The 27932-nt window shown below is 50.6% G+C and overlaps 1 protein-coding gene and 1 long non-coding RNA gene across 5 annotated transcripts in view; one reads left to right on the top strand and one right to left on the bottom strand.

Annotated features, from left to right (window-relative positions):
* The first annotated feature begins 526 nt into the window (after positions 1–526).
* LOC139701767 (uncharacterized) lies at positions 527–27932 on the top strand. 2 transcript variants are annotated; one of them, XR_011704303.1, is made up of 2 exons: positions 527–2141; positions 26224–27932. It is a non-coding gene; the product is annotated as an uncharacterized lncRNA (long non-coding RNA). The 2 variants fall into 2 exon arrangements; XR_011704302.1 differs by having other exon boundaries at positions 24787–27932.
* Grhl1 (grainyhead like transcription factor 1) overlaps positions 16197–27932 on the bottom strand; it is a 46922-nt gene continuing 35186 nt past the window's right edge. For 2 of the 3 annotated variants that reach the window (XM_027937826.2, XM_071601330.1), the window contains 7 exons: positions 25016–25067; positions 23386–23525; positions 22337–22374; positions 20163–20254; positions 19740–19825; positions 17526–17590; positions 16197–16311 (listed from right to left, as the gene is read on the bottom strand). In XM_027937826.2, the coding sequence (XP_027793627.1) occupies positions 16197–16311; positions 17526–17590; positions 19740–19825; positions 20163–20254; positions 22337–22374; positions 23386–23525; positions 25016–25067 (588 nt within the window). Of the gene's footprint in view, positions 16312–17525; positions 17591–19739; positions 19826–20162; positions 20255–22336; positions 22375–23385; positions 23526–24979; positions 25068–27932 lie in introns of all 3 variants that reach the window. The other variant, XM_071601329.1, reaches the window with a different exon arrangement.

The following is a 27932-nucleotide window of genomic DNA, read 5'->3' as shown; positions in this document are numbered from 1 at the left end:
CTTGTTCGTCTGGTCCCAGCTCTTGTCTGTCCCCATATTGGGGTGAGGGACTCCAGTGAGGCCGACTTGGCCCAGACATCAGCCTGGGGTGGAGGTTTCCGGCAGTGTGGGGCCCTCTAGAAGCCTGAGGCAGAAATAGCCTGGCTCAGTCATCCACACCCTGGGGCCCTGACCAACCATCAGGCCTTGGCTGACCTGGGTGCACTGTGCTCTGTGAAGGCCGCTCGTCTCACCTGGGTCCATTTCTCTATCTCCAAACAAGGAAGTCAAACTTACAGGATTCTGAGAGCCACCCCATCTCCATGGCAGTGCCCTAGAGAGAGCCCAGAGACCCCATGCCCACCCACACGTGGCCAAGTCTTGGTTTCTGGAGTGTCTTAGGGCTTTGTCCCTGACCCTAGATAATCCTTCTCCTTTGCAAAAGTGTGGTCACAAATGATGCAAGGGGTGTCCTTGGCTCCTGCCCTGCTGGCTCTGGAAGGGGAGGGCGGACGGGGCCTGGTTTGTGGGGGAGAAGGCACGTAAACACTCATTACAACCCCAGAGTGAGTGTGCAGGGTGTTTGAACCTTCTACAACAGCCATTTGGCCACTTGCATCAGGAACACGTTTGTGTCTTTGGAGCCAACACCCCGCTCCTGGGACGCTAAGGTAAGACGCTGACTGGAAAGGGGGAGGACAAGGTGCTTCCAGCAGATGGAATGACCTGAGTCCCCAGCCACAGAGAACCTGTCGGCTAGACCATGTCAGAGACTTACTGCAATACTTCACAGCCACCAGAGATCCACGTTACAAAGGATCTCAGAAAATGCTTTTTGAAATAACATTAGCCAAAAAATGCAGAGTTGAGGGGACATGTTTTGAATTCCATCTAGGAAAACAGAAAAAGAGAATTCACAGAGAAGAAACTTACCAACATATCACATGTGGGTATTCTATGGCTTTACGGGTGAAAAGTATCCTCCTCCCACCAATCTTTGAAGCCCAGCACAACAGGACTCTCCTCCGTGAAGGCTTCCACGATCCCCGGCAGAAGGACTCGCACTTCTCACACCTGCTGGGCCCCTCTCCTGGCCTCTGCCATCTCAGCTTGTTCGTGTCCGTCTTCATGCAGAGTGGCCCTCTCAGGGCAGTGGCTGTGTAGCACCTGGCCCCAGGCCTGTCCACACTGTGAAGCCCACAGCGCTCCATGGGCCGAGGCTGCCTCCACCTGGGCTTTCTTCCGGGCTTCCAGTGACCCCTTCCAAATGGTGGCTCTGCGTTTCTTCATGGCAACTAGGCACATCGATGGGGAGATACCCAATGACAGAAGGCACTCTCTCTTTGCCCCGGAAATTCATCGGGGCTCCTTATTGGCTAATTTTTCTCCTGGTTACGATTCAAGTGATTCAGCTTTATCATGTCTGATAATTTTTCTCTGGATGTTGGACAGTACAACAGAACATCGCTGGGAGTCTGGATTTTGCTGTCTTCCTTTAATGTCCACTGAGTTTTGCTTGGGCATGCAGCTAAGCTATTGCCACATCAGTCTTGTCCTGTTGGGTCTTGTTTTGGACACGGTCCAGGGCGGCCCTTACTCCGAGGCTGTGGAGTTCTGCACCTAGAGTGGGCCCGTCCCAAGGACTGAGGTCAGATTGGTGGTTACAGACGAACCCACAGCTGAAGGGCACTGGGGATCTGGGGGTTGGTGATAGGAATTCTTCTCCTGTCCTCTCTGTTCTGGGGATGGCCCCAGGGCCTTGACATGCTAGGCAAGCACTCTACCACGAGCTGCCTCCCCAGTGACGGTGGCTTTCCTGAGGGCCCAGCTGAGGCCGGCGTGTTCGCTGCTGGCCAGACTCCACGCCTGGGTGGCCACGGGAGCCTGCGATCAGCTCGCAGCTCCCCAGAGCTCTTCCCTGCCAGGCTGCAGTCTCCCGGCACACATCGCAGCTACCTCCGTGCCCCTGGACTTCAGTCTGTTTTCCCTGCACCTCGAGAGGCTGCTCTCTGGCCTCTACTCCCTGTGCTGTGGTTCAGAGACTGGAGACCGCCTCCAGGGAGAAAGCTGGAGGGGGGCTGAGGCTTCCCTCAGGGCGTCTTTCTCTAAGGTCACAGCCACGACGTGATCCTGAAAACCCCCCGCTTCCGTTGTTGAGTCTGGTAAGTGTCACCCTCTATGGCAGAAACCAGGGCCCTGGCAGAACGTTCAGTGGGGGCTTCGCCCCGCCAGCCCACAGCAGCTGATGCTCCGCTGCAGGCCACCCCCAGAAGCCCTCTGCTCAGAAGCCCTTCAGGTCCCTGCTCGGCCCTGGTTTCTGGAACAGGACAGCTCCCAGCTCTTACCCTCAACCTCGGCTTATTCTCCCAGAAGCCTTCCTGCCCTTAGGCTGGGCTTGAGCACTGGTGCTCCTGCCTCTCCCTGGGCACCCTTGTAGGCTGCGGGGCTCATGGGGCAGCCCCACCCTGCCTGCTGCATGCTGCCCCTTCGCTTCAGGCCTGGGACGCTTTCGTGAACACGAGTCAAGAATGAAGTAGCACCCGTACACACACCTGTGCCTGTGCATGGCATGAGTGTGAGCACGCACACACATACACAGACACACACAGACCACAGGGTTCACATAGGCTGCAGATGGTGCCCAAGTACTCGGCAGAGCCTCCTGGCCCTGCTGTTCTTGGGCCACTAGCCCGGAATCCCTGTCTCAGACACAGCCCTGAGGGGAGGGCACCAAATCTGAGGGGTGTTGTGCCCTCAGATCCCCTCGCTCTTCCGCTCTGAGCTTTGGCCCTGAGTCCCGCCGGCTGCTGGGGAGACCAGGTGAGCCTGCTCACAGGACAGCTGTGGACACAGCCTTATCTCCAGAGCAAAGGCCCTGACGCTGAGGCCAGCACAGAGAGGCTGTGTGTTTGCAGTTTGGTCTTCCTGGAAATCAGAGGCTCCTTCCAGGAAGCACTGTGGCTCTGAGCCTGCTGCCCTGGTGAAAGCCATGCCCTGTGATGGGAGGGGGTGGTGCCAGGACAGGTCGAAGGTCCAGTCTGGGGTGGCCTGAAGTCGCGCTGCCTTCCCTCTCACCAGAAAGTTTACTTTGTAAAGCTGCCCCCCCCATCAGCACCAATTGGACCAATTCCTTACCTCACTGGCTCTTGGAGAGCCCCTCTCCCTGTCCCACCCTCTAGATTTCTGTCCCCCTTTGCTGTCTCTTACCCATTTTCTAGTCATAGCCAGAGCTGGCCCAGAGCTGGCCTGGAACTGCCCTGCTCCAAGCCCTCAGCCACCCGCCTTCCCTACAGCCCGTTCCAGACACGTCTGGCTCCCAGGGAGGAGCGCAGATTGATGGCAGGCTGCACCCTGGCTTCCTCCGGGCGATCCTGCAGGTGTTTCAGGAAGTGGACCTGTGCCGAGGGGTGGCCAGGCGCCCTGCTCCTGTGGAGGAGGCCCCAGAGGGGGAGGAGGAGTGGCTCTGTCACAACCTCTCTCTCTAGCTCTCCAGGGGTCCTGGTCCCAGCACAGCCTGTCCCTCCCACCCGGAGTCACCCTCTGCACCTGGACTCCTCCCTTCTGGCTCCTTCCACTCCAGACATTTCTATTGCCCAACTCCACCACCTCTCAGAGAGTCCTGGGGCAGCGCAGGGACTTGTGTCCTTTATGGCCACCTCCGCCCTCCCCTTCCTGGCTCCAGGAAGCTCTTACTGTGAAGGAGGGAGGCAGGCTGTTTTCCATGACCCAGGCCTGGTGTGTGGGGGGGACTCCTCTCTTTCAGGACTGTGTGACAGAGGCCAGGCAGATGGGCGTTTGCTTCTGCCCTGAGTGATTCCCCAGGAGGGGCCACAGGGAGGGGGAGTCCCACATCCACCAGCAGGTATGGGGCAGGTCCTGGGCAGTTCCTGTCCCCTGTTCCTGGCGTGTGACCTTGGCTGTACTTCTGCCTGTTTCTCAGGGTTCCTAAAAATTTTTAGAGCTGCTTTCTGCCTAGGTTAGCTAGAGTTTTCTGTTGCTTGCAACCAAGAACCTTGACCCACATAAGTGGAGGGATAAATCAGCTGCACCCCAGCACCCAGTGCAATGCACAGAGCAGGGTGAAGGCCAGGGAGGTCGGCCCAGCCCCTTCCTCTTTTCCCTTGGAATGCATTCCTCTGGCTCCAGGCTGCTCCACCCACCTGATGGCAAATTCCCTTGTGATAAGAACAGCTAAAAATGCCCCAAGATGTAGGCATAGCAGAGAAGGGTCCATTCTTTCAGGGAGACGCTCTAGCACAGTCAGCAAAGTTAGCGCCAAGCCTCTGGCACACCAGTCAGGCTCACCCAGCTCTAGCTTTTGCACGCACCATGCACATGTGCGCACATACATGCGACCCTATGCACAGATACACGTGTGCACGGTCACTCATGCACCTGCCACTGCTGCTCCTCAGACACACAGGCCTTGGTGGCCACAGGAGCCTCTGTCCTGCACAGTGCAAGCCTCTCACAGCACCGATGGCCGGGGCGCTGCCAGGCTGTCCGAGATCGAGCACCCCAGTCATAGGGCCACCTTCAGTTGGATCACACCCGTGTCATGTTGTGCCTTTTGCAGCTCAGAGGTGTTGCTCAAGGACCTGGGAGATACTCTCAAGCACATAACGGTCCATAGAATAAGACCTCGGTCTCCAGACGTGGGAGGACAGCATCTGATAATTCTGTGAAGCAGGGAGGCAGGCTGCCAACCAGCCAACACAGCTGGCCTGGTCTCCCGGGCACGGGACAACCCCGAGGACTTCCTACTTCTCCGACCCTGAGTCCCTGTGCGCCCTTGCTTGCTTTTACTTAGCTGGCTTTAAAAAGGGCTAATTCTGGAGGCCACACACCTGGGCTGTGAACTGGGCGTCTCCCCCTACCGCTGCGGGGAGACACACCTGGATGTGCTATGGTGGGAATGGTTGCCTGGGTTGTTTTCCAGGGACCTGACGTCCACTTTTGTCAAACCCACCAACTCTCTTCACTTGGGCTTGTGCGGGTGTTTGATGGGTGATGTTTTGATGCCAGGAGGCCCAAATCTCCACCTCGAGATCATGCTAACCTGACACTTCCTGAGCACAGGTCCCATAAGGAGTTGGATCACACACAGAGACCACTGGTGACTTTGCCTGCAGAGCACCTTCTTCCCCCCCCCCCCCGCCCCCCGTCAGACCACCCACTTCTTTATCTTATACAAATCCCCAAACCCCATCCTGGGGTAAGTAGATTGGGACTTGGGTCTCTGCTCTCTGGTTGGCCTCCTTCTTACAAAACGGTTGCTTGCTTCGGTGATTGGCACGTTGTGCAGCAGGAGGAGTGGGCCTGGCGGGTAACCTCACCAGCTGGGTCTCTTGCTGATTTTCCTCTTTACTAGCAACATTCATTCTGGTCAGCTGTAAGGTGCTATCTGCCAGGTGTCCCCACTGTGAAGTTGATTTTTTTTCTTAATATTTTTAGCTGTAGATGGACACAATATCTTTAGTTATTTATTTTTTATGTGGTGCTGAGAATTGAACCCAGTGCTTCACACATGCTAGGCAAGCGCTCCACCACCGAGCCACAGCCCAGCCCTGCAGTTGCTCTTTTTTACTTTGTGATTTATAAGTGTTTAGAAGGGAGTACTTTGAAATTACGAAAATTCCTCATCAAAATTTCTATTTGTTCATGTACTAATGTGTGTCAATATGGAGCTGTGGTAGTCTGTTTTGTTCAGTGAGTGATATGTGACAATCATTTATTTGTTTTGAGGCTCCAATTGTCCTAGCCTTAGCCTATTATTTGAATGCTTGTGTCCCCACAAAATTCATATGCTGAAATCTTAACCCTCAGGGGATGCTATTAGGAGGCGAGGCTTTTGGGGGTGATTGGGTCATGAAGGTGGAGCTCTCATGAGTGGGATCAAGGGCCTGCAAGAGGAGGCCAGAGAGCTGGCCTTTCCATCACGTCAGTACACAGCAAGAAGCTGCAGTCCACAATTCAAAAGGGGCCCTTCACCAGGCCCTGAGGGCGTCAGCTCCTGAGGAGGTAGGAATCAGCTTCCCTTGTTACAGACCATCTTGTTTTGTCTGTTCCTTTACTTTGTTGTGATGCTGGGGGTTGGACCAGGGCCTCAAGTATGCTAGGTGACAGCTCTGCGCTCAGCCTCACCCCAGCGCACGGTTAGAGCCCCTTCAAGCCTGATCTTAGTCCCCTGACAGGCTCCCATTGCTCTTTGAGCCTGTCCTTGCTTCCTGGCTTCAAAACATGCTCCTGACCCCTGAGTACTGTCCCGGGCCTGACCTGGAATCAGCCAAGTGAGCCCGGGAATCCAACAGTATTGTTAGAAGTGTCCTCAACATGCGGTACCCCACCCTGAGCCCCCGTGGGCCATGCCATGTCTGCCCCCACACGGCACCCCATCTCAGCTGCTGCTCAGAGCGCTGCTCCCCCAAAACTGCTTCACGTGTTCAGACTCTGGCAGCTGGTGCCGGGCCCCTGCCACCCAGCTGGGCTCCCTTCCACACGTCGGCACCCCTCCCCCACACTCAGCTTCCATGCCACGTGGTGTTCCCCCAGGACATACACCCTTCACCCCGTTGGATCTGACACCATGCCAGCTTGTCCTGCCTCACTTCTCAGGCTCTGACACCAGTACCAGTCTGTCCCCTGTCCCCTGCATGGTCCCCCTCTCCACTCCTTTTGGCTGGCCGCCCAAGCTCCTGGGTGGGAGGCCTCCTGGATGTCCTCTCTCCTCTGCTGTGCTCCAACACCCCACTCTAGGCTGCTGTGTCCCCCAACCAGGATGCAGAGGGAAGGAGAGCTCATGCAGGAGTTGGACAAGGTGAGCCCACGCCAGCCAAAGGCCGTGGAACCTAGGGGCAATGCCTCACCTAAAAGCTTTGGATGGGATTTTGGGGGAGGGAAAGAAACAGCGTCATTCTTAGTCAAAGCTGGAGGCTGGTGCGCGAAGCTCTACCAGCAGGCTGGGGGGCCGGCTGAGCGCTCGGTGGGCGCAGACATCTTCTGACCTAGCACTGGCTTTCAAACCTCAGAAGGCAGAGCTCGGGAGCGGGATAGCGACTGGCCTGCCACCCAGCTGGAAGGCACCATCCAGGCAGCCCAACCCCTAGACTCCGGGTGACTCCCACCCTCCTAGCAAGGCACTTAATTCCCCTGAGCTCTGGGGTCTCACCCAATGCCACGCCCCTGTCCCATCATGCCATCACATGCCATCGCCACACCCCTGTCCCATCATGCCATCGCACACTGCCCTTGTGCAGCAGGGGAGTCTCTGCAGACTTCCATTTGGATGGAGTGGTTTCCACCCATGACTGTTCTTCCTTCTGCTTCCTGTCACCACCAGGGCCTGCAGGGCAATGGAGGCAGGGTTGGGGACGGTAGTCATGGGAACCGAGGAGGACAGCAGAGCTAGAGTCTCAGGCTGGAGTCCAAAGACGACCTGGCCCTGTACAGGGGCAGCCCCTGACCCTCTGACTAATGCTGTTTGTGGTTCTTTTCTCACGCCAAGGGTGCTTAGTGGTGGAGAGCCCAGAGTGCCAGGGCAGGGACTGGGGCTGTGGACTTCTGAGGTCCTATTGAGGGTGGTCTTCCTGTTGAGGGCCTGGCTCTGGCCTGGGCCAACCCTGCCTGTCTCCAGCTCACACTCTGATCCTGCAGCTGGGCCTTGCTTAGAGTGGAGCCCCAGCCCCTGCTGCCCAGAGCAAGGAGAGGGAATGGGGCAGGAGGTCTCTGTGCCAGCGACATGTGACTCCTGTAAACTTCAGAGGCCTGGAATCATCTGGAAGCCAGAGCTGGAAGTCGGGGAAAGGTCACAGTGTCTGCCAGCTGTGGGGCTGGGCGCCAAGGCCAGCAAGAACAAAGCAGTGGCTGGCCAGCTGGGCCAGACACCACCCAGGAAGGCTGAACATACCTACAGCCAGGCCTGGCAGCCCGGTCTCCCCGGCACTCAGGTCCACTACAGTGCTCCCTGCTTCTGCCCGACTGGGACTTCTCCAGGTCCCAGCCCTGGGGTTCCTAACAGGGGTGTTTCTAGAGCTGTTGCTGGGTACAGAGAGCCAGAGCGGAGGACCTGGGTGGACAGGGAGTCTGGCCTCCACACTGGGCTGACGTTCTCCGAGAGACAGTGGCAGAAAGAAGAGATGCAGATGGCCTTTTCCTCCCCTGGCCTGTGCAAGTCAGGCTGCAGCCAGGGGCCTTGGCAGTGTGTCCAGAGGGCATCTGCCAAAGGGGAATAGATCACTTGGCTCGCCTGTCCAGGCATGTGCCTTTTGTTCCACCTTAGCCGAGGTGCCCCGTCCTCCTGACTGCTGTCGAGGCCCAGCCTCGGGCCCTCCCTGTGGGGCACTTAGACCTGTTTCTAGACTTGCCAAGCACGTGCTTACATGGGGTCCTGAGAAACGCTTCCCAGCCCCGGTACCTAGGACAGAATGGAAAACCTCGGCCCTGTCCCCCGGCTGAGCCCACCTGCCTGGGATAGATGGGAGGCACAGGCAGAGTAGGGAGGCAGGAGTGGGGAAGCAGGAGAGGGGCCTGGAGGGAGCACAGGTGGGGCCTGGACCCCACTAGCCAAGCATGGAGTGAGAGCGCAGCCAGGGAAAGAGAAGGGAGAGAGCCAGAGGGAGGGCAGCTGGCCTGGTGGGCTGCGGGTCAGAAGTCCAGAGGTAGGCAAGGGCACAATTGTGACCGTGGGGACTGGAAGAGGCTGAATCTTAGAGAAAGGATAGCGTCAACTTTGGACGCAGGTGGGCTCGAGTGAGTGATCAGTCGGAGGGAGACAATCGTGTTCAGGTGAGTAGATCTAAACAGCTGAATTGAGGTATAATTATGTACAACAAACTGCTCCTACCTAAGGTAGGCAATTTGGTAAGTTTTGGTGAGCTTCATCTACACCAGAAACTAGAGTCATGACCAGGATAATGGACATCTCCATGGCTCCCCAGGGACTTCCAGTGCCCCTTTATAACCTCCCTCCTGCCCTGGCAACCACTGATCTCTGTCACGGGAGATGGCTGGGTGTTTTCCAGGGATTTACGTGACGGGTGCTGTTCAATACAGACCTAGGTTCAGAGGTATGCTGGCCTCTTGAGCTCAGCATACTTATTTTGAGGTCCATCCTGTGGTTTTTGTGGTGTGCAACGTTCCTTCCTGGACTGCTGAGTCCACCCCCTTCTCCAGCTCCCCAGGGGTCTCTGAAAGCCAAAAGCCCACAGCCGTGATGAAAACCAACGGCCAAAGCGGGCAGGGGGCGGAGTGCCCTGAAAGCCTCACCCCAGAGCTGTTGAAACTTGACCTGTTTCCTGGGTCTCTGCTGCCCGGCTGGTAAGGCTGCCTTTGTTTAACGGACTGGGGATCACCCTGTAGTCTCCAAGGGATCTGTCAACTGTTTGGCAGAAATGGTGCCCACCTCTGTGGCTGCCTGAGGAGGTTCGACGGCTGGAGCAGGAACTAGGCTAGCCCAGGGGCTGAAAGAAAAAACTAGGCAACGAGAGGTGCACAGGTTCTTTGAGAGGCCCCACCACACCCTGGGAACCCTGAAGGCCATGCAGTCATAGGGCTCTGTCTGTGCTCAGCAAAGGCGTGAGGTGGCCCTAAGATCCCCCTCTGTGGACCCTGAGGCTCTGAGCAGGGAGGAAGGGGAGCCTAAGGCAGAGTGTTTCACTGGCCTGTTAAAAGTGTGGCAGCCCACTGGGGCCCCCTCCCACACTGGGGGACTTGAGTGTTTACAGATGTCTGTGCAATCATTAGCCACCACCAAGCTAACTGAGCAAGACTTTGGGATCCAGTACACATGGAATATGAATTCTTTCAGAAAAGTCACTTGTGAACAGCAATACAGACCTAGAAAAGGGAAGAATTCTGATTTTCAGAGTAGCCATAGCCATTCCACGTTATTCAGAATGTCCAGTTTTCAAATGAAAATTACAAGACATTCAAAGAAGTGAGAAAGTATGGCCCACGTACAGGTTGGGAAAATGCCAGACATGGGCTACTGGACAGACATTTAAGTATCCAAAAGAACTCAATGAAAATGTCCCTAAAGAATGGAAATGTGAGAAACATATCTCAGCCTGCCCAGAGCCTCTGGCCCTCCTCTTCCTCATCCCAGGCACTGGAAGCTGCTAGATGCGGCAGCCAGATTGGAGTCAGGCATAGGGGACCACCAGGAGTCGCCTCAACCACCCAGCCCCACCCAGAGGGAGCTGGGCAAAGCAGCCAGTCGGCTGGGCCTCTGAGGAAGCGGCTACTTCAGACAGAGGTCCGGCCCTGCTGGAAGTCTTGGCCTGGGGACCTGCTGCTGGGAGGATGGACTTCAAAAGAATAAAGTGGAAGAAGGGTCAGGTGGGAGTGGGTGGAATCCAGGAGAGGCCTCTGTCTTCACACAGCCCCTACCATGAGGGCTGTGTGGGACAGTGTGAGAAGCTGGCTGTGCCTGTGGGGGTGTGCGAGTCACTAAGCCCCTAAGCCCTAGGCTCTCGGAAGTGTAGCAAAGACCCTGCCCAGCTTTGCCCCGCCCTCCCTCAGCGGCTGCCTGGAGAGGTCCTGGGGGTACTCCTGCCTTAGCCGTGGCCCCAGCGCGGATGGCCTCAGGGTGTTTGCTCACTCTTATCAACATCCCAGCCCTGCAAACAGAGATGAAGTGCCCCCCGCGGGCACCTGGTAACAGGGCCATCTGTGCTGGCTGCTGGGCACACCTTGTGCTCCATCTGCACTGACAGGGCAAGAAGTCCACTGTCCTGCTCAGTTAGCCTGGCCTGACAGACGTGGGAGGGTGAGGCCAGGGGAAATTCAGCCTCCTGGGAGTTAGGAACCACCGCAGAGAGAGGGCCTGGGGCCCAGGGCCAGGCAAGGGCTGTGGCAAGCAGGGCTTTCACTTGGGCCACTTCTCTCACAGCTGGGCAAACTGACCACTCATAGCACCTACTGCTCATAGCACCTACCAGACACTACTAAGATAGGGAGTGGGGAAGATAGCCTGCTCACCCCCAAAATCAGCAACCTATGACTGTGGGTGTATTGGTCTGGGTGCTCCAGAGAAACAGAAATAATAGGAAAATAACTCTATCTATCCATCCATCCATCCATCCATCCATTTATCCATCCATCTGTCATCTATCTATCTGAAATAGAGATAGGTGGTGAAGGAGGTTTGGCTCACTCAATTACGGAGGGAGAGAAGTCCCACAATTTCCCACCTGCTCACTGAAGACCTAAGGGAGCTAATTTAGCCTGAGTCTGAAGACCTGAGAAATGGAGGGAGGGAAAACCTCTTTTTTCTCCCTGGGGTGTTGGTCTGGGTTCAAAGGCCTGAGAACCAGGGGCACGCATGTCTGAGGGCAGGAAAAGGGTGTCGCAGCTCAAGGGAGCGTGAAGGCGCCCTTCTTTGCCTTCTTGCTCTACTCAGGCCCTCAAAGGACTGGTGGTCTGCACTGGCGAGGGGGTCTGTCTTATTCCTACGATTCTAATGCTAGTCTCTGCCAGAAACATCCTCAGAGACACAGCCTGAAACAACGTTTTACCAGCTACCTGGGCATCCTTTAGTCCACGTCTACCCTGTCACTTTACCACCCATCCTCATACCTAAATGATACACCCATTCTCCTACAGCCCAAACCTCTAATCCCTACCCCCAAGGAAAGGTTTCCGTCTTTTCTATTCTGATAACCTGTAGCACCAAGATATCAAATTAAGGATACTTCAGTACTGTTAGAAAGTCAATGGAGTTACATTACATGAAACAAGAAAGAAAAAATTAAAACAAAACTTGCTTCATATGTGAAAAGACACAGTGTCTTCCTAACAAGGAGGAAACATGGCGATCGCGCTCATTCTCACGCCTGGTCCTGTGACCACGGCTGGTGTTCAGCTCCTTCTTCTACCCATTCTGTATTCCTGCTGCCTTCAGCAAGTGCCTCCAGGTCATGCACCTCCCGGAAGGCCTGGGTGGGCAGGGCGCCTGGCCACCTGTGGCCCTACCTGGATTGGGTGGTTTCCCATCGACTTCATCATATCCTGGGTATAGGGCACAGTGACCTCCTGTATTCAGACATACTCCCACCTCCCTGCTGCAGCCTGAACCGATGCCCCCAGACAACACCATAACTCAGCCTGTTGACTAAGAGGCACGAGGAGCCCAAAGCGGCTTGGAGCCTGTTCAAACTTCCAGTTCAATGGAATCAATTCCTGGAAGAAGCTCTCCTCCCTCTGGAACTAAGACAACTAGGCTAGCAGAGCATGAAGACATAGGAATAGGAAGCAAAATTTTTCAGTAGGTCACTGGGGGTAACAGTGAGCAGTGTCCCGTCCCCACCCCCTTGACTCCTGGACCTTGCAGCCTATGTCGGATGCTGGCTCACAGCACGCACAGCTTCCTGGAGGAGCCCCTACAAGGTGTTGCCAGCTAGTTGCATTCTGAGTCTTCTACAGTCTTGGTGGAACATTCCACAGTTCCACCAAGCCTGCTTCAGGATGGTAAGGAAAGTTGCAAGACCAGAGAATTCCACAAGCATGTGCTCTCTGCTAAACAACTTTGGCTATGAAGTGAGTTCCTTGATGAGGCACTTGTCAGGTCCAAGGATGCTACTTTTGGCAGAAGCATTGCACGCAGGCAAGGCAAATCAAATCCAGATTGTCCCAGAGAGGAAAAGACATTGCTTCTTCCATGATGGAAGGAGTCCAATGCAATCAACCTGCCATGTTGCTGGCTGATCACCCCAGGAAATGGTGCTGTGTCAGGGACTCATTGTTTGTCTCTGCTTCTATAGATTGGGCAGTGGCCATAGTCAGGTCAGTAGAAGGCCATGTTGCTCAGCCTATGCAAAACCTCCATTCCTGCCATTATGACCATTTTGCTCAAGGGACGTAGAAGGGCTGATACTGCTGTTGGAAGTCACCACCATTAAGGGCGGGAGGTCAGTTCCATTGGGGTGGAGAGACCTTTTCCACTGGCAAACTCATCAGCGTTTAGGGGCTCTGAGTCCTCATTCCAACTTAGAGGACCCCATTTCTTCTGTCAGCACTCTCACATTGATGGCAGACACTGTGCAAGGCTGAGTCCAACCTGAGTTGTGCCACGAGGTTCTGCATGGTTCCAGCCCTTCCAGTCTGCAGCTACAGCTCTCCTCCAAGGCACTCCTAGACGCTCAGGCTTTCATGTGGCACTAGACGCAGGAATCTGAATCCCTGAGCACACCTTTGGCTTTGAGTACTTTGTCCAGCAACATGAGGACCAACCAACCATCATTATATTTCTTGTTTTTCCAAAAATTTTTGAAAGTCTCATACAGTCACTTAGCTCTTTGTTCTTACCAGCGGTTAATTAGGAGTATCCAATGGTCATATTTTGCATTTCTCTACAAATAGCTCATGCCATGGACTCCAGTGTTCTCTTTACTACTGGAAATGGAGTCATTAGCATCTTTAAATCTAATCCAATTAGCCAATTCCACAAACCTCCCTCCTTTGGGAAATTCTCAGTGCTCATCTCTGAGTAGGACTGGGGAGGTAGGAATTTCTTTCTCAGAAAACTCTTCTCATGGAGCTGTAACTTTCATTCTAATGGCTAACTGGATCTTTTTTCTTAGTTTATTTATAATGAAATAAAGTCTGGTTCAAAGGAAATGTGAAGCGGGTGGTGACTAAGGGGTTCAGGACCAAGGGTGTGTTTGCATTTAAGAAAGAAGAGACTTCATCATGAGAGGAGCTGTCCAGGTGCTGCTCTGGAGGCCTGGGCACCAGGGAGGGATCAGGAGGCAGAAGTCAGGTCCCAAGCCAGGCTATACCACTGACTGTGACCTCAGGTGGGGTGCAGATGTTGCCGACACTGGAAGCCAACGAGACACTGCTTCCTTCACAGGGGGACTGGAGCGATGGGAATGAACACGTCACATCTGGCCAGCGCTGATACCGAGGTACAGTCCAGCTTGCCCTGCCACGCAGGGACTCGGCTCAGCCTGCCCCCTCGATGCCCACTCACCAGAGCTTGTTGTCCCTTGAGCCACCTTTCTATGAGCCACTATCTCTTTGGGACCAGACAGGCAATTTCTACCTACCAGCCCTACTCTGTGGACTGCTGGTCCAACATCCACCCAGATGAACTTCTGAGCTTGTCACTTCTACTAAGTCTCTTGCAAGTGACTGGGTTATCTGTCACTCACTTCAACATTACAGAATGGTTTCCTGAGCACCTACTACACGACTATCATTGGTTGGGTGTTACGAGATCCACAGGTGACAAAGACATCCATCTGACCTCCATCTGAGGCTGGGGAGGACAGGCAGGTGTCCCATCATGATCCTAAGCAGGGACAGCTCAGAGGGAGCCTGGGCCAAGGAAGAGGGTAAACCCTGGGGAGGTCAGGAGGTCACACCTCCAGGGCAAAGGTGGCTCTGCAGAAGTCAGAGACAGGGCCCAGGCCAGGAAAAAGTGTCCCACAGACCAGCTGCTGCCAGGGTCATAGTTCCCTGTGCTAAGTTGGACTCTGCAGCCACTGACAGATCAGAAGCCGAGGCTGCAGGCAGAGGCTGGGCTTCTGGCCCAAAGAATAGAATGAAAACTCACAGATGTGATGGGCGGTCTACAGGGAACGGACTTCATTGATTGGACTGTGTTCATTAAAAATATGTTTTAGTGTCTCTCACATTTAGGCCCTGGATGACCTGCTCAGGACAGTTGTTTAAGAAATTCTCATGAATTAAAACATTATTGGTAGATTTTAAAACCAATGAAAGGACAAAGTTAAGCCGAATAACAGGAAATGACATATTACGAAATAGACATATAAAATTTAATCCCTTTGGTTTAAAACACATTTGCAATGACAAAATTAAAAATAAGACACAATCGATTTCATTTCATAAAACAAAATATAAAATATTGTTATGTGACCCGTGTCCCATGATATCTTAGAAAACCAGCAATTTAGTTCACATAGTTCATTAATATTTGAACCTCTGAAGGTAACTATCAATCCTACTCATACAATAACCTATTCTAGTTCCCTGAACCTAAAGATACCCGTGATTTGTTATAAAATTACATTTTAAGTACTTTTGTGTATTTAAACATGTGTACAAAATGCTCCCCTGCCACAGTAGTATAATCTCATAAATTCATGAATGCTTTCTAAAAGTAGTTAACATACAAGATAATCAAAGCTTAAAGGCTCTGAAACATGGTAAGAACCATTTCTTGTAACAGGAAGAGGAGGAAGAAATCCACTTGGAGCTACCCTGCTAGCTTCACAGTGCTCACTGCCCAGGAACACCCCGACACCCGCCCACACAGCAGTCACGGTCGCCTTTAACTTCACTTCTGAACAGTGCAGACACCCACAGAGTAAGGTTCTCAATGGCAGACAGGGACTTTTGTCGTTTGAGAAGGTCTTCCTATGCTGGGGAGCGGTGCTTGTGTCTGGGAAAACACAGCGTTCCCTCTGCTTAGTCCACATTATCAAAAATAACTTAACCTGTTGTCTATGAAACTCTCTAAGGTAGATCTTACTGTGTATCTTCACCATCTGTACATAGATACCATTATTTATATATTATATATTTATATCAGACACGTATATACACATTTACAGACACACACCTTCAAAAAGATATTGCACTTATATACAATGCAGCTTTATCTTAATGCATTTCACACTGTGACCCATTTAGGTTCTTCCTAAGACAGGCAGCTGATATGTCCAAGGAAGTTGCAAAGTAAGATTCCAGTAACATGCCTTAGTTAGTAAACATTTAATGGGGGACGAGAGGCTGAGGGAGGGGCGCACCCCTTTACTGCTCAGGGCAGCCGGAGTTCAACTGAGGTCAGGCAAGAGCACAAAATCCTCAAGCCACGCATACTGCTGTTCCTGACCCACTAGTGCACAGAACCACTACTACTGTAGAGTAGACAAGGCAGAGATCTCAGTATTTTGATAAATAAGAAGGTAGCAGGCACCCTAAAGGCTTCCAGAATCTGTTAAATCCTAGAATAAAATTTTCACTTTTAGTCCTAAGTATTTTAGAAATTCAAACATCATGATACATGGATTTTTCTGTCAACTGAAAAATGTCAAGGTAATACATTAAATGCAGGTCCACTGCCAACTCAAAAGCAATCCCTTCCCCTGACAGCCACCTGCGTTTGCAAGGTGGGTGTCCAGGTCCCTGCAGTGGGCCAAACATCTACGTAACATCTCCATCGACCTCCCAGGGGGCTGCAGGCCCAGGCCTTAGATCTCCGTCAGAGTGAGCTTGTATGATCCCCCGGCTTCCTCAATCTGGAGCTGGAAGGTGTCTTCATTGGAGTAGTGCTTCACAATGTTGTCATCCATGTTCACCAGGATCCTGGGGAGGAGACCAATCTGTGTCAGCGTTCCCGGCTCTGGAGTGAGACCTGGGTTTAATGGCACTCGCTAGCTGTGACACAGGCAGGACTATTAAACTGCCCCATGCCTCAACTGCCTCACTGACGATCACAGCCCACTGTGACAGCTGTCAAGTAAGCCCTTGCTGGATGCAAGCACACGGGTGGAGACAGGAAGAGGCCTGTGGATTACTGCCTCCTGCCCAGGGCACTCATTCAATCCACGGCACCTAGTACACAGAACAGGCCTGCAGAGTGGCACTCAGTGGTCCAGCTTCAGAACACACATCGGTAAAACTCATCTCCACAACCCGAAGCCCCAGCTCCCAGACAGCCTGTCCTCCCTGGCAGGTTATCCTCAGAGTTTAAACAAACTACTAAGCCCAGCACGCCCACAGAAGCACCTAGAGAATTCCGGTTAGGACTTGGTTTAGAACTAAGCCCCCAAATTTTTACGTTTTTTCCGTGCAAAATGGCACAGACACTGAAGTAAAATAGAACTAAAAATGTCAATTTCTGGACCTAGAAGCAATGTTATACAACTTGAAAATGAGATGTGGGGCAGACAAAGGCTCTGCAGCCAGCGGACTCTGGGCTGAGTCGTGGCTGCACTGCCACCAAGCTGCGTGATCCTGGCCACACCTCTCAAGCCCTCTGAGCCCGAGGTGCCTAGTCTAGGGCCGCAGGTAATGACACCATTCAGAAAGACACTGTGAAAACCAGATGCAGCAGCACGAGTGCCCACTCTGTGCCTGGCTCCCTCACGACGGCGCGCAGGGAACAGAGGAGCTGTGTTTGACATCCTTAGCCAACTTCCTTTTGGCCCTGGGGTGTGCGCTGTTCACCGCTGCTACGTGTGGGAAGAGTAGATACAAATTCTACTTGAAAAACAATCCACAAAAGTGGACTTCAAGGTACATCATTTTTTTTAATATATATATTTTTAGTTGTAGTTGGACACAATACCTTTGTTTTATTTATTTATCTATATGTGGTGCTGAGGATCGCACCCAGGGCCTCCCACGTGCTAAGCAAGCGCTCTACCACTGAGCCACGACCCCAGCCTGAAGGTAGATCAACTTTAAGTAAATAATTTGGTGAGAAAAACCACCCTGCGCATTAGTGTTTCTGGCTGTTTCTGAAGGGAACCAGTAAGTGTGTGAGGGAGAGGCGTGCACAGGGCCCCACTGCTCACCCTTTCTTGCACTTCTTGAATATTTTCCCAATCTTGTCCTGGGGAACATCATATTTGTCTGAGATCTAAAAGAGCAGACAAAAATAATTTCAAAATGTTTTCACAACTTTAAAAAACAAACAAAAATCCACCACACACACACATATACCCAGTCACTCGATTTCCTTTTTTTCACTTGATTTTAGCCAAAAGGCCAAAAAGCAATTCAACTACGTGGAGGAGACCCAGCCAGGTCCTCGGGGAGAGGGGTGGGCGCTGTAGTGAGGGTCCGTGGTATCCCCCTAATTCACACAGACGTCAACAGGCCAACTGAGGGGGAAACGTACACCCAGGACAAGGTTGGTGAATTATAGGGTCATGGTTGGTTCTTTCTTAGGCTTTATTTTCATAGAGCAGTTTAAGGCTTTTAGGAAAAAGGAACAGAAAGCAGAGTTCCTGCGCATCCTCTGCACGTCCACACCGCCCATGGCTGCTGCGTCTGGGCTGTCTCCGGAGTCCGCACCCAAGCCCACCGTTGACCGGAGCAGCGATGCCCTGCCCTGCTGTCGCACTGCTCCCGTGCCATATTTGGGGTGTAAAGGTGATCAGACCTTGAGGCGAGGACACACTGCTGACTCAAGATCGAATACCTTCCTCAGAAGTGCTGCCCACCATGCTGGGGCTGGGGTGAGGCTCTGCTGGGGCAGCACTGAGACGCCCCTCAGCCTGCATCCCCGCACAGGGCTCGCCCGTACAAACCAGCCCTCTTCCCTCCGCAGCACTAGGCAGCAATGCTCCACCTCCTGATGAAAGCCCAGCCCCAAGGGACACGAGCCGCTGCCGGGAACCCCTTGGGATCTGTGAGGAGCGAGTTACACCGGACAGCCATGCTCCACCCCTTTCATATTCACCTCTCCCTATAGTTTAGGAATGCAGCATCCTTAAGAAATGGTGAAAGACGGTCACAGACAGGACAAGGAAGAAAAAGAAGGGAGAAAATGCAGGAAGCAGGAAATGACAGTGCGAGTGGGGGTGCTGTCTCTGTACAAGCAGGAAGGGACACTAAGGGACCTGTGAGCTCCCTGACGCCCTGCCCCTCACCCACCTAACATCTTCATTGTGCTTTCTGTGCCTAAAAAGTTACATGTTAATTTTCTTGCTTATTTCATTGTCTCTGTCTTAAGTGGATGGCAGGCCTCATTTGGCACTGTGTCCCTCCTTCCTGTGACTCCACTAACTAGAGCAGCACCTGGCACAAAGCAGCCCCTATAAAGATCTGTGGAATGAAGTCAACACAGTGCAGGTTGTCAGGGGCCTGGGGGTATATTAGTCCAATTATACATCCCTTTGAGCTCAAAGACTTCCAGGCCCACCGTGGCCTGAGGTTGGTAATTTCAGGACACAGTGCTCATCCTCAAAGTTCAGCCAAGGGCAAAGCCAGGAGAGAACAATGCTACACCTCCCTTCCATGCCCCTCTCTCACTGACATCCCCAGGGATATTGGGGTCAGTGGATCTCACTGATCGGTCCAGAATAAGGATTTCTGGTCATTATTGGCTGCACCTTCACATGCTCTCAAATATGCTCCAGGCAAAGTCTTGCACAGCTCAGCAAGGATCAGGAGCAAAGGCCAACTCAGGAGCCACTGGGGTTTTCTTTTTGGTACTGGAGATTAAACCAAGCAAGGGCTGCTCTACCACTGAGCTCCATCCATAGACCTTTTTATTTTGATACAGGGTCTCGCTAAATTGCTGAGGCTGGCCTTAAACTTGTGATCCTTCTGCCTCAGCCTCCCAAGTTGTGGGGATTACAGGGTTGTGCCATTGTGATGACTTCCACTATTTTTATGTATGATATTTTTAAGGTTTTACTGATTAAAAATAATATTTTAGCCTCTAGAGCATTTGCTGCATGGCAGTCTCCCTTTAATTAAGTATATAAAAAGTAAACTATTTTGTAGGCCCTCACAGATGCGTCCCATTCAGTAGAACACACAAGGCTGGGCAATTCACCTATGACCCAAGGCCAGGCACATGGGTGAGAACCCCACGTGGACAAGACAGATCTGCAAACAAAAGAGGACACCCTAAAGCGGTACAATGTGGCCACATGACAGGTACAAAGTGAGATCTGGAAAGGGGGACATAGGTTCCAGCACATGGAAACGCCTGGGATGGAATTCTATGTTGTGTTTGCTCCATGCTTAACAGGGGTCCCACCACGTGTCCTACTTACAGCCTCCATTAAGCCCTTCAAAGATGGGGTCTTGAGCATCAGGGCATCAAAGACTTCTTCGGATTCCTTTCGAACGTAGAGAAGCACTAGCCCCAGCCAGAACAAGGAGGTAGAGAAGAGAATGAAGTATGTGATTAATTCACAGGAACAAAATATGAAAGCAGATCACGGGCACCAGTTAAGATAAAAAGACACACTCGCAGCCAAGGCAGCAAACGTGAACAAGGTGACACCGTCCCAAGGTCACAGGCTGCAGCCTCGCTCTGAACTCTATGTCTGTCCAGGCTCAAGTCAGGTGTCAAGTCTGACAGAAGAACACTCAAGGAATTCAAGTGGAAAAGATGTTTTTGTGCAATTTGTGCTGCTGACAGATCGGAGCTCACTGCTGATTAAACCCCCACTAAGCCACAGACGCCAACACACCTCTCTTTGGTTCTTCTATCCGGGGCAGCTTAGCAGGAGTGGGGACAACAAAGTCATCTTCTGTTCCATACAGGCCCCTTTTCAAGGCAGATCTGTGGGCAATCAACAGTGCAGAGTTAGTGACTTCCACCTCCATTACCTGCATAAACAAAGAGTTTTAGTGAATATCACTGAATTTCATGGGCTCAGCGTCTTTGTTTTGTGGATGAAAAAATACTGAGGCCCAGGGCAAGACAACCACAGAGCCAGGACTCCCGGTCACTGGATGGCATCTCGGGGCCACCTGCTTGACATCCTGCTGCTCTTCACAAGACCAGCTGCCTGCTCAAGGATGGAGAAATTGGTATGGAGGAGACAGACAGGATCTGGGATAACGGGTGACAGGGCATCTGGAAAGAGTGCAAGCTGAGCAGGAAAAGGCAAAGCCAGACAGGCCCGGACAGAACGGCAGGGAGGCCAGCTAGGAAGGAGGCCAGCTCACCGGTCAGCTGGAAGGAGTCAATCTGCATCAAGGGAAGAGGGAAGCTTCTTAAGTTTGGTGAGACAGGCTGTGGCCAAGGTGTGTGGTCACACTGCAGAGGACTCTAGGAAGGCTAGCCTGAGAGGAGATGGTGGTCACCAGAGTGCATCTTCAGGGGCTAACACAGCATCGTGGTGCCCAGGGGAAGAAAGGGGAAGAATGGATAGGAGAGTGTGGGGAAAGGAGTGCACAGGTCTCCCTGACCCCTGCCAAAGCCCAACGGGGAGGGCCTGGGGGTAAGGGGGAAAACATTCAAAGAGCTGAAGAACAGGAAAGTGTGTGCTTGGTTTTGACAGGACAATCAGCTCGGGAACTGGGGGAGTGGGGCTTAAAAATGCTGTGTCTCTCAGGTCCTAGCGCACAACAGGCATCCAGAGAAGGTGCCTGCCCGGCCAAGAGCAAACACCAAGAGCAGAGGAAGCAGCAGGACTGGCCTCTGGAGAGGAGGCAGAGTTGGCACGTGTGTGGGGCTGGGAGGGTCCCCGAGAGGACAGGTGGAGCCCTGGGAGTGGCCCCAAAAGGAAGGAAGGGAGGGCTGAGGAGCAGATGCTGTCTGCCCTAGGCTCTGTCACTTGCACTTTTCTGTATTAAGACAAAAAGGGAAATTGGAACACCAAAACAGAACCTCTCCCTTCTTGAAAATTCAGTCCTAGAGCCACCAGGAAGGACAAGGGGCACGCACAGACAGGAGGGGTTGCACGGGCTCCTCTGCATGGGGCTTCCTGATGCAGGGGTCTGAACCCCAGCAGGGCACCCACCAGGGAAGGGTGGTCTGGGCGTGGGCAGCAAGCCTCAAAGGCACATCCAGGTCCCATCCTGACTCTAAACGCCTTCTCCACTAGTGACAACCAGAGACTCTTGGAGAAGAGGCTGCTGCAGCTGGAGGGAAACACCTGAGTACGCCAGGAGGGTATTGGGCCCCAGTGCCCAACTCTGGGCAACCAGATGTCCAGGCACATGGCAGTAATGCATTACAACTTAAAGTGGGAAACTTATTTAAGAGTACATACTGACACAAATAAATTGGTGAATAAATCTAAAATTTGGCAGGGAATGAGATATTTACAGAGGTACAATGTACCTTATCCCAAAGTACCCACTACAAAAGGAGAAGGACCTGTCAGAGTAAGAGCCTGGCAGACGCCACACTTTGCTGGGGGTCACAGTGAGCACTGGGGTGAACTGAGTGCCTCTGGCAGGATGCCCGAGGACACTGTCGCCACTAGGAGGGTCTGACCAAGGTGCACAGCCTCAATCTGACACGAGGCCCATTGAAGACACTCCACAAAACAACTGGTTTCCAGTCCACAAAAGCATCCCCCCAGGAGAGTTGAGGCAAGGCCAGGACTGTTCCAAACCAAAGGCAACTGGACACTCATGACCTCCCAGACAACGTGGTCCTGGACGGGCTCCTCTCCTGTTGTGAAGGACATTCCTGGGTCTGAGTGAGGGTGAATATCCTGGCTGTCTGGGACGTTCTGACGTCCTTGTTCGAAGGACGCACACATCATAGGACTTAGGAATGACGGGCCATTGGGTCAGCAACTTATTCTCAAATGGCTCAAGGAAAAACGAGTTCTTCATTGTACTGTCCTTGCAGAGATTGTTTCAAAATAACCAAGTTTATTAAAGCAAAACAAAATATAAATCTTACCCTTCACCCTCCAATTCCTCTGAGGCAATGGGAAGAACCTAAGACCAAAACACAGATTGCTTGTCAAACAGATGTGTAGAACGAACGTTTCAGACCATAAATGAATTATTCCTAAAACAAGAATAATTTTGAATTTGACCAATCTAACATCAAACCCTTTTTTAAAAAAATATCAAGTCCTTTAAGTTTTATTTTTTAATGCCCAGATTCTTACAGACACCTCGAACTTCTCTAACTCAGGGGGGCCAAATCTGGATCCAAAGCTTGCTTATATAAGTAGCTACAGAAACAAAGCCACCTATTCATTTCTACATCCGAATGGCAGAGCTGAACAGCACAGCAGAAACAGCGTGGACCAAAAGCCTAAAATTTTGACCACCATTTCACTCTTTACAAAAGTTTGCTAGCCTCTGCTTACCCCAAAACTTTCCATTAGAAACAGAATATGTTGGCAATGGATTCTCAAGAACTCTGAAAAGTCCTTGTAGTCCTCACAGATCTACCTGTGATATGCACGGACGGGTGTCTTGGTGATATTTATCTGAGCTCAGCATAAAAAGCAAGTGCCACTCTACTGAAGTTTCTGTCTCTCCAGTAAGCTTCTGCCACAAAGCAGGGTGTGACCATTTAAAAAATTCAGCATTAGGTGCCACGACATGACCACCCTGCATGTGCCAACAACCATGAGAAGAGCCTCGGGTGTTCTCCATGCTAGCAAGGCCACCTGGCATAGGTGCCTCCCTAGGGAAACTCACAGAATAGACCCCAGGTCTGATTATGTTGCTATTCTAGAATCCTTCAAATGACCTAGGTGAGTGAGAGAGGGAGTGAATGCAAGCAGAAGGAAGCTGACAGGTCTCGTCCGGAGTGTTCAAGTCAACAGAGCTTCACACGTTTTACTGCATGGGCATCACGTCACCACAGCTGACGGTCCGTGCAGCTGGTGAACAAGTCAAGCCTGCTGAAGTCTGGCTCCTATTTACCATGAACAATGCCCCCCCAAATCTTTTTGCCGTGCTTTGCAGCGTCCCGGGACAGTGGCTACCTACATGAGTGCCCCGCTGCAGGTTGGCAAAGTGCACGTCAGGAATAAAGAGGACAGGCTGAGTATCCAGGTCAAGAAAGGGCTTGAACACCGTGATGTCCATCCGCTTGTGTGAGGGAAGCAGTGGCACTTTGGCATCAGAAACTGAAAGAAACAAAATGAGGAAAGTGACATCAGCAGATGGCATCTGCCAGCTGGAAGCAGGCCATAGAGCAGCTCCTTCCAAGTTTGAGCAGTGACATCAAAGCCCCGTAGGAGATGCACTAGGAGAGTCACTGCTTATGTAAGCAAATTTGTTGTCTGTACTTATAATACAACCACTGAACATCTTATCAAGACCACCAGAAAAAGATATCTTTGAAAACAAACAGAGACACATGAATACAGAAGAACTGGAACAGGGAGGGGTAAAGCATATTTAGTTTTTATCTGAAAGGCTAAAACTTACCATATGAACAATTTGGAAGTAATTCTACTTTAGTCATCCTTATTAGCAATTTACATTCTAATAGCAACACACCCTTTGACTTTGGAACACATCAAGAGGATCAGCACTGAGCTTAAGAGTGAATTTGACTAGTTTTTAATTTAGTAATTATGGACTCCATCCTCCCCATCATCTGGTCCTGATGAACTCAGTTGCGAAGTTTCCTAGTTCATTAGTTGCTCTCCCAAGTGGCACTTGGAGGCTGCACTTTGGTGCCAGTAGGAGAATCTCATCCACGTGGTGTAGGGCTGACAGAACGTCTGGAAGCCCATATCACAGATAAACACCCCTAAGCACAGAGCAGCACTTTTCCCTTTTTAGCCTCTTACAGACAGGAGTTTGTAAATATGCATATTGATCTCACTTAAAACACGAGAGAGAGAGAGAGAGAGAACAAATGCTTTCCAGGTGGAAGGTCCGAGGGAAGCCCTGTAGATGCTGCAAATGTTAGATTACACATGTGAAGGTGGTCCTCATTTGGAATCCAGACACCCTGAATCTCAGGAGGTATTACTAATTTTACGAATGGAAACAAGCCCCAACTTCAGCAGCTGCTCATGGGCAACATGTGTTATTTTTCAGAACTGAAACCGAACCTGAACCCAAACTGATAGCTAAATGAGCCTGAGCTCGGGGCTGGAGTTGTGGCTCAGCGGTGGGGCGCTTGCCCCTCACATGTGAGGTGCTGGGTTCGATCCCTAGCGCCACCTAAAAATTAAAAATGGGTTTACTGTGTCCAACTACAAAGAAAACAAAATATTTTTAAAAATAAATAAGTTAAAGGTATTGTGTCCATCTACAACTAATATATATATATATATGTATATATATACACATACATACATACATATATATATATATATATATATATATATATATATATATATATTTTTTTTTTTTTTTTTTTTTTTTTAAAAGAGCCTGAGCTCTGGAAAATCCTAGAAGCCCCCACGTGCAGCTCCTCAGGTCCAGCCACTCCTCTCCGCTGCATCTGCTGCAGGCAGCCTCGCTAGCGCATCCCAGCCTCCCGCGCCCACCACCACCCGCCACCACAGCTCCCGCCACGAGCTCAGCCGCACAGGCGGGCGCAGCCTGGAACGTCTCTACTTACAGGAGTTGCCCTGGGAGCTGGGGTCAGGACACTTGCCTTTTCTTTTGCTCTGCTTTCGTTCTTCATCCCTGATTTTCCGCTCAGCTCCCTGCAGGTCAAAAGGAGAAAAGATGGGATTCCACGAATCTGGTTCTGAAATATTTAGCTCTTATCCTGACCAACGGGGGGCGGGGGTCTCTCTCCTCTCTGGAAGTGAACTCTGTTACTTACTATATTCATGGGGCTTCTCATAGTCATTTCCTCTAAAAAGCCCGATCTTAAAATTACTTTTAACTATGTGAAATTGATTACATTGAATCATATTCATATTATAACATCATAAATAATCAACATTTCAAAAAGAAATAAAACAAAACTTCTTTCAGTAATAGACATAAACGGGCTAAATGAAAAGCTGAGAAAATTGGCTAATGCACACGCTGACTGCATGGATGTGAGCGCCTTTTCCCACTGTCCAGGAGGAAAAGAAAACCAAAGGAAAAATAGGTTGATCTTCTTTTCAAATGCACTCTCCTACGTGAGCCATGCAACTGTTGAGAGCTAGATTCTGTCCAAGAACTGGGCCTCCACCGAGTGACAGATGCAACCAGCTGTGATTCACAAAAGCAAAGACGAAATTACAAATCTGCATGATCACTTACGAGAACAAGTGTATTCTGAATTCTATAAAAAGAACGCATTTGTACTATGTACATCAATTATACAAAGAGTGACAGTGCCATACAACTGAATCCACAAAAATTTTAGAATGAACTATATTAATAAACATGAACTGAAATTAAGCGATTAGATATAACAAAAACATAACATTTAGTCATCTTGCTTGATTTATTGCTGTGTATTTCTGCATGACACAGATTTTTTTTTTTTTAACACAGTTTTCCAGTTAAGTTGGCTAAAGAGAGGAAATAAAAATCTTCACAGTGATCTTGGCATTATTACATACAAAAATACCTACAACACAAAGTCACTTCTGCTTGCTCGAGAGGGTACTGATATCCTAACATGTTGCTGGCAAACATTTTATAATCACCTGCTTATAACAATTGCTATGCAATAAGACAGACATTACCTCCCTGACATTGAAAAGCAGGTCAATGTCCCCAGTCTCCCAGCCATTACTGTATGGTGTTGGTCTGCACAACAGTCCCTTCTAAGAGTCTAACAATAACTTCATTTCAATGATAAAGTATACGTCCTAAAAGGTGGTTTTACAAACAAGGATATTCCTCCTTCTTTATCAGATGAATCCGTAGAGAATGCTAAGGAACTGCTACTTCTATCCAAAATGGAGTGACAAACCAGATTTATTCTCCACCCTGGAACAATGGCAAAAACCAGGTAAAATGCATGAAACAAGGATTGTTTCACAAACAAGGTGAGCCCTTCTGCCTAAGAGTGCCTCTTGCCTTCAGCTTGCAGGCCCTGACAGGAGGAGCAGGATGGAAAGAGACCAAAGAGGAAGGAGCTACGAGAGCCCCAGGGATCCTCAGAGGCCCCCGGGGTATTCGGCAAGTTCTGCAGGCACACAAGGGCAAGGAAATTACCCAATGCCCCGGGAAGGGGGGGGCACATCTGAAAATATTAGCGAAACAGCACCTGAAACTCACATAGGACCAAAAATAGTGCTTGTTCCCAACAAACTGAGGAAACTCACAACTCACACATGTTGAGTAGGACCTGCTCGAAAAATCTTACCCAGGGGTGCAGAATAATTAGCCTGACACTGAGACAGGCTCCAGACCCACCTAACAGATCATAAAAAGAAGATCTGAAAGGATAAGGCTGTTTCCAAGAAGTTAACAAGGTCTAGTTCAAGAAAAGTCACAGGAATACAAAAATGACCAGTACCACACGAAACTCACAAGGGGGAATATCCAGTGGAACTGTCAGGCATGCAGAGAAGCCGGAAAACACGGCTGGAATAGGACAATCAAACCTCCAAAGCCACCCACAACTGACACTAATATTAGACAAGGATACTACAAGTTATTGTAACAGCACCCCATATGTTCAAAAAGCCAGTGGAAAAAAACTAAATCTAGAAGATCCAACTTGAACTTCTAGAGAGGAAAACTACCTCGTCTGACACAAAAAATACACTGGCTGGGATTTACGGCAATTTAGACCTGGCAAAAAAACCCGTGAACTTGAGGCAACAAGACAAACATCCAAAATGAAACAGAGAAACAATAGTCCCTTCAAAAGAAAAGGTCATCAGTGAACTCTAGGGAACCTCAAGTACCCTACAAATGTCTAAGTGGAGACCCCAACAGAGGAAGAGTAGCACATGAGCTGGAAGAAACAACTGTTGAAAATTTTCCAAAGTTAATGATTTTCAACAAATTCAAGAAGCTCAACGAATTCCAAGCACAAGAAACATGAACAAATCATAACCAAACTGCTCAAAAACAGTGATAAAATCTTGAAGACATTCCCAAGAAAGAAGACATTATGTACAGAACAAAGACATGGACCAGGCTTCTCATCAGAAACCGCATCAGACGGAAGACAGCGGAGCAGCCTCTTAGGAGCACGGGTGGGAAAACAGTCAACCTGGACTTTTATACCCAGCAGGAAGAGTCTTCAGAATAGAAGATGAAATAAACACTGGTGGAAGGAGACCCTCATCGTTATACAAAATACATGTATGAAGATGTGAGGGGAAAAAAAAAAAGAACAGCGTTACCTTAGATTAGGTAGAGGGAAGTGATGGGAGGGGAGGGGGGATAGGAAGGATAGTAGAATGACACAGCATTATTATTACTGTGGGTACATATGTGACTGCATGACCAATATGGTTCTGCAACCTGTACACGCAGAAAAATGAGAAATTATATCCCATCTGATTCAAATGTATGAAATATCAAAGTCATTGTACTGTCATGTATAACTAATTAAAACAAATTAAAAAACGAAAAACAATTAATGCTAATAAAATTTTCCTAATAAA

Source organism: Marmota flaviventris, chromosome 14 (assembly GCF_047511675.1).
Source record: "Marmota flaviventris isolate mMarFla1 chromosome 14, mMarFla1.hap1, whole genome shotgun sequence".
Classification (NCBI taxonomy): domain Eukaryota; kingdom Metazoa; phylum Chordata; class Mammalia; order Rodentia; family Sciuridae; genus Marmota; species Marmota flaviventris.
This window is presented reverse-complemented; position numbering and strand designations above follow the sequence as displayed.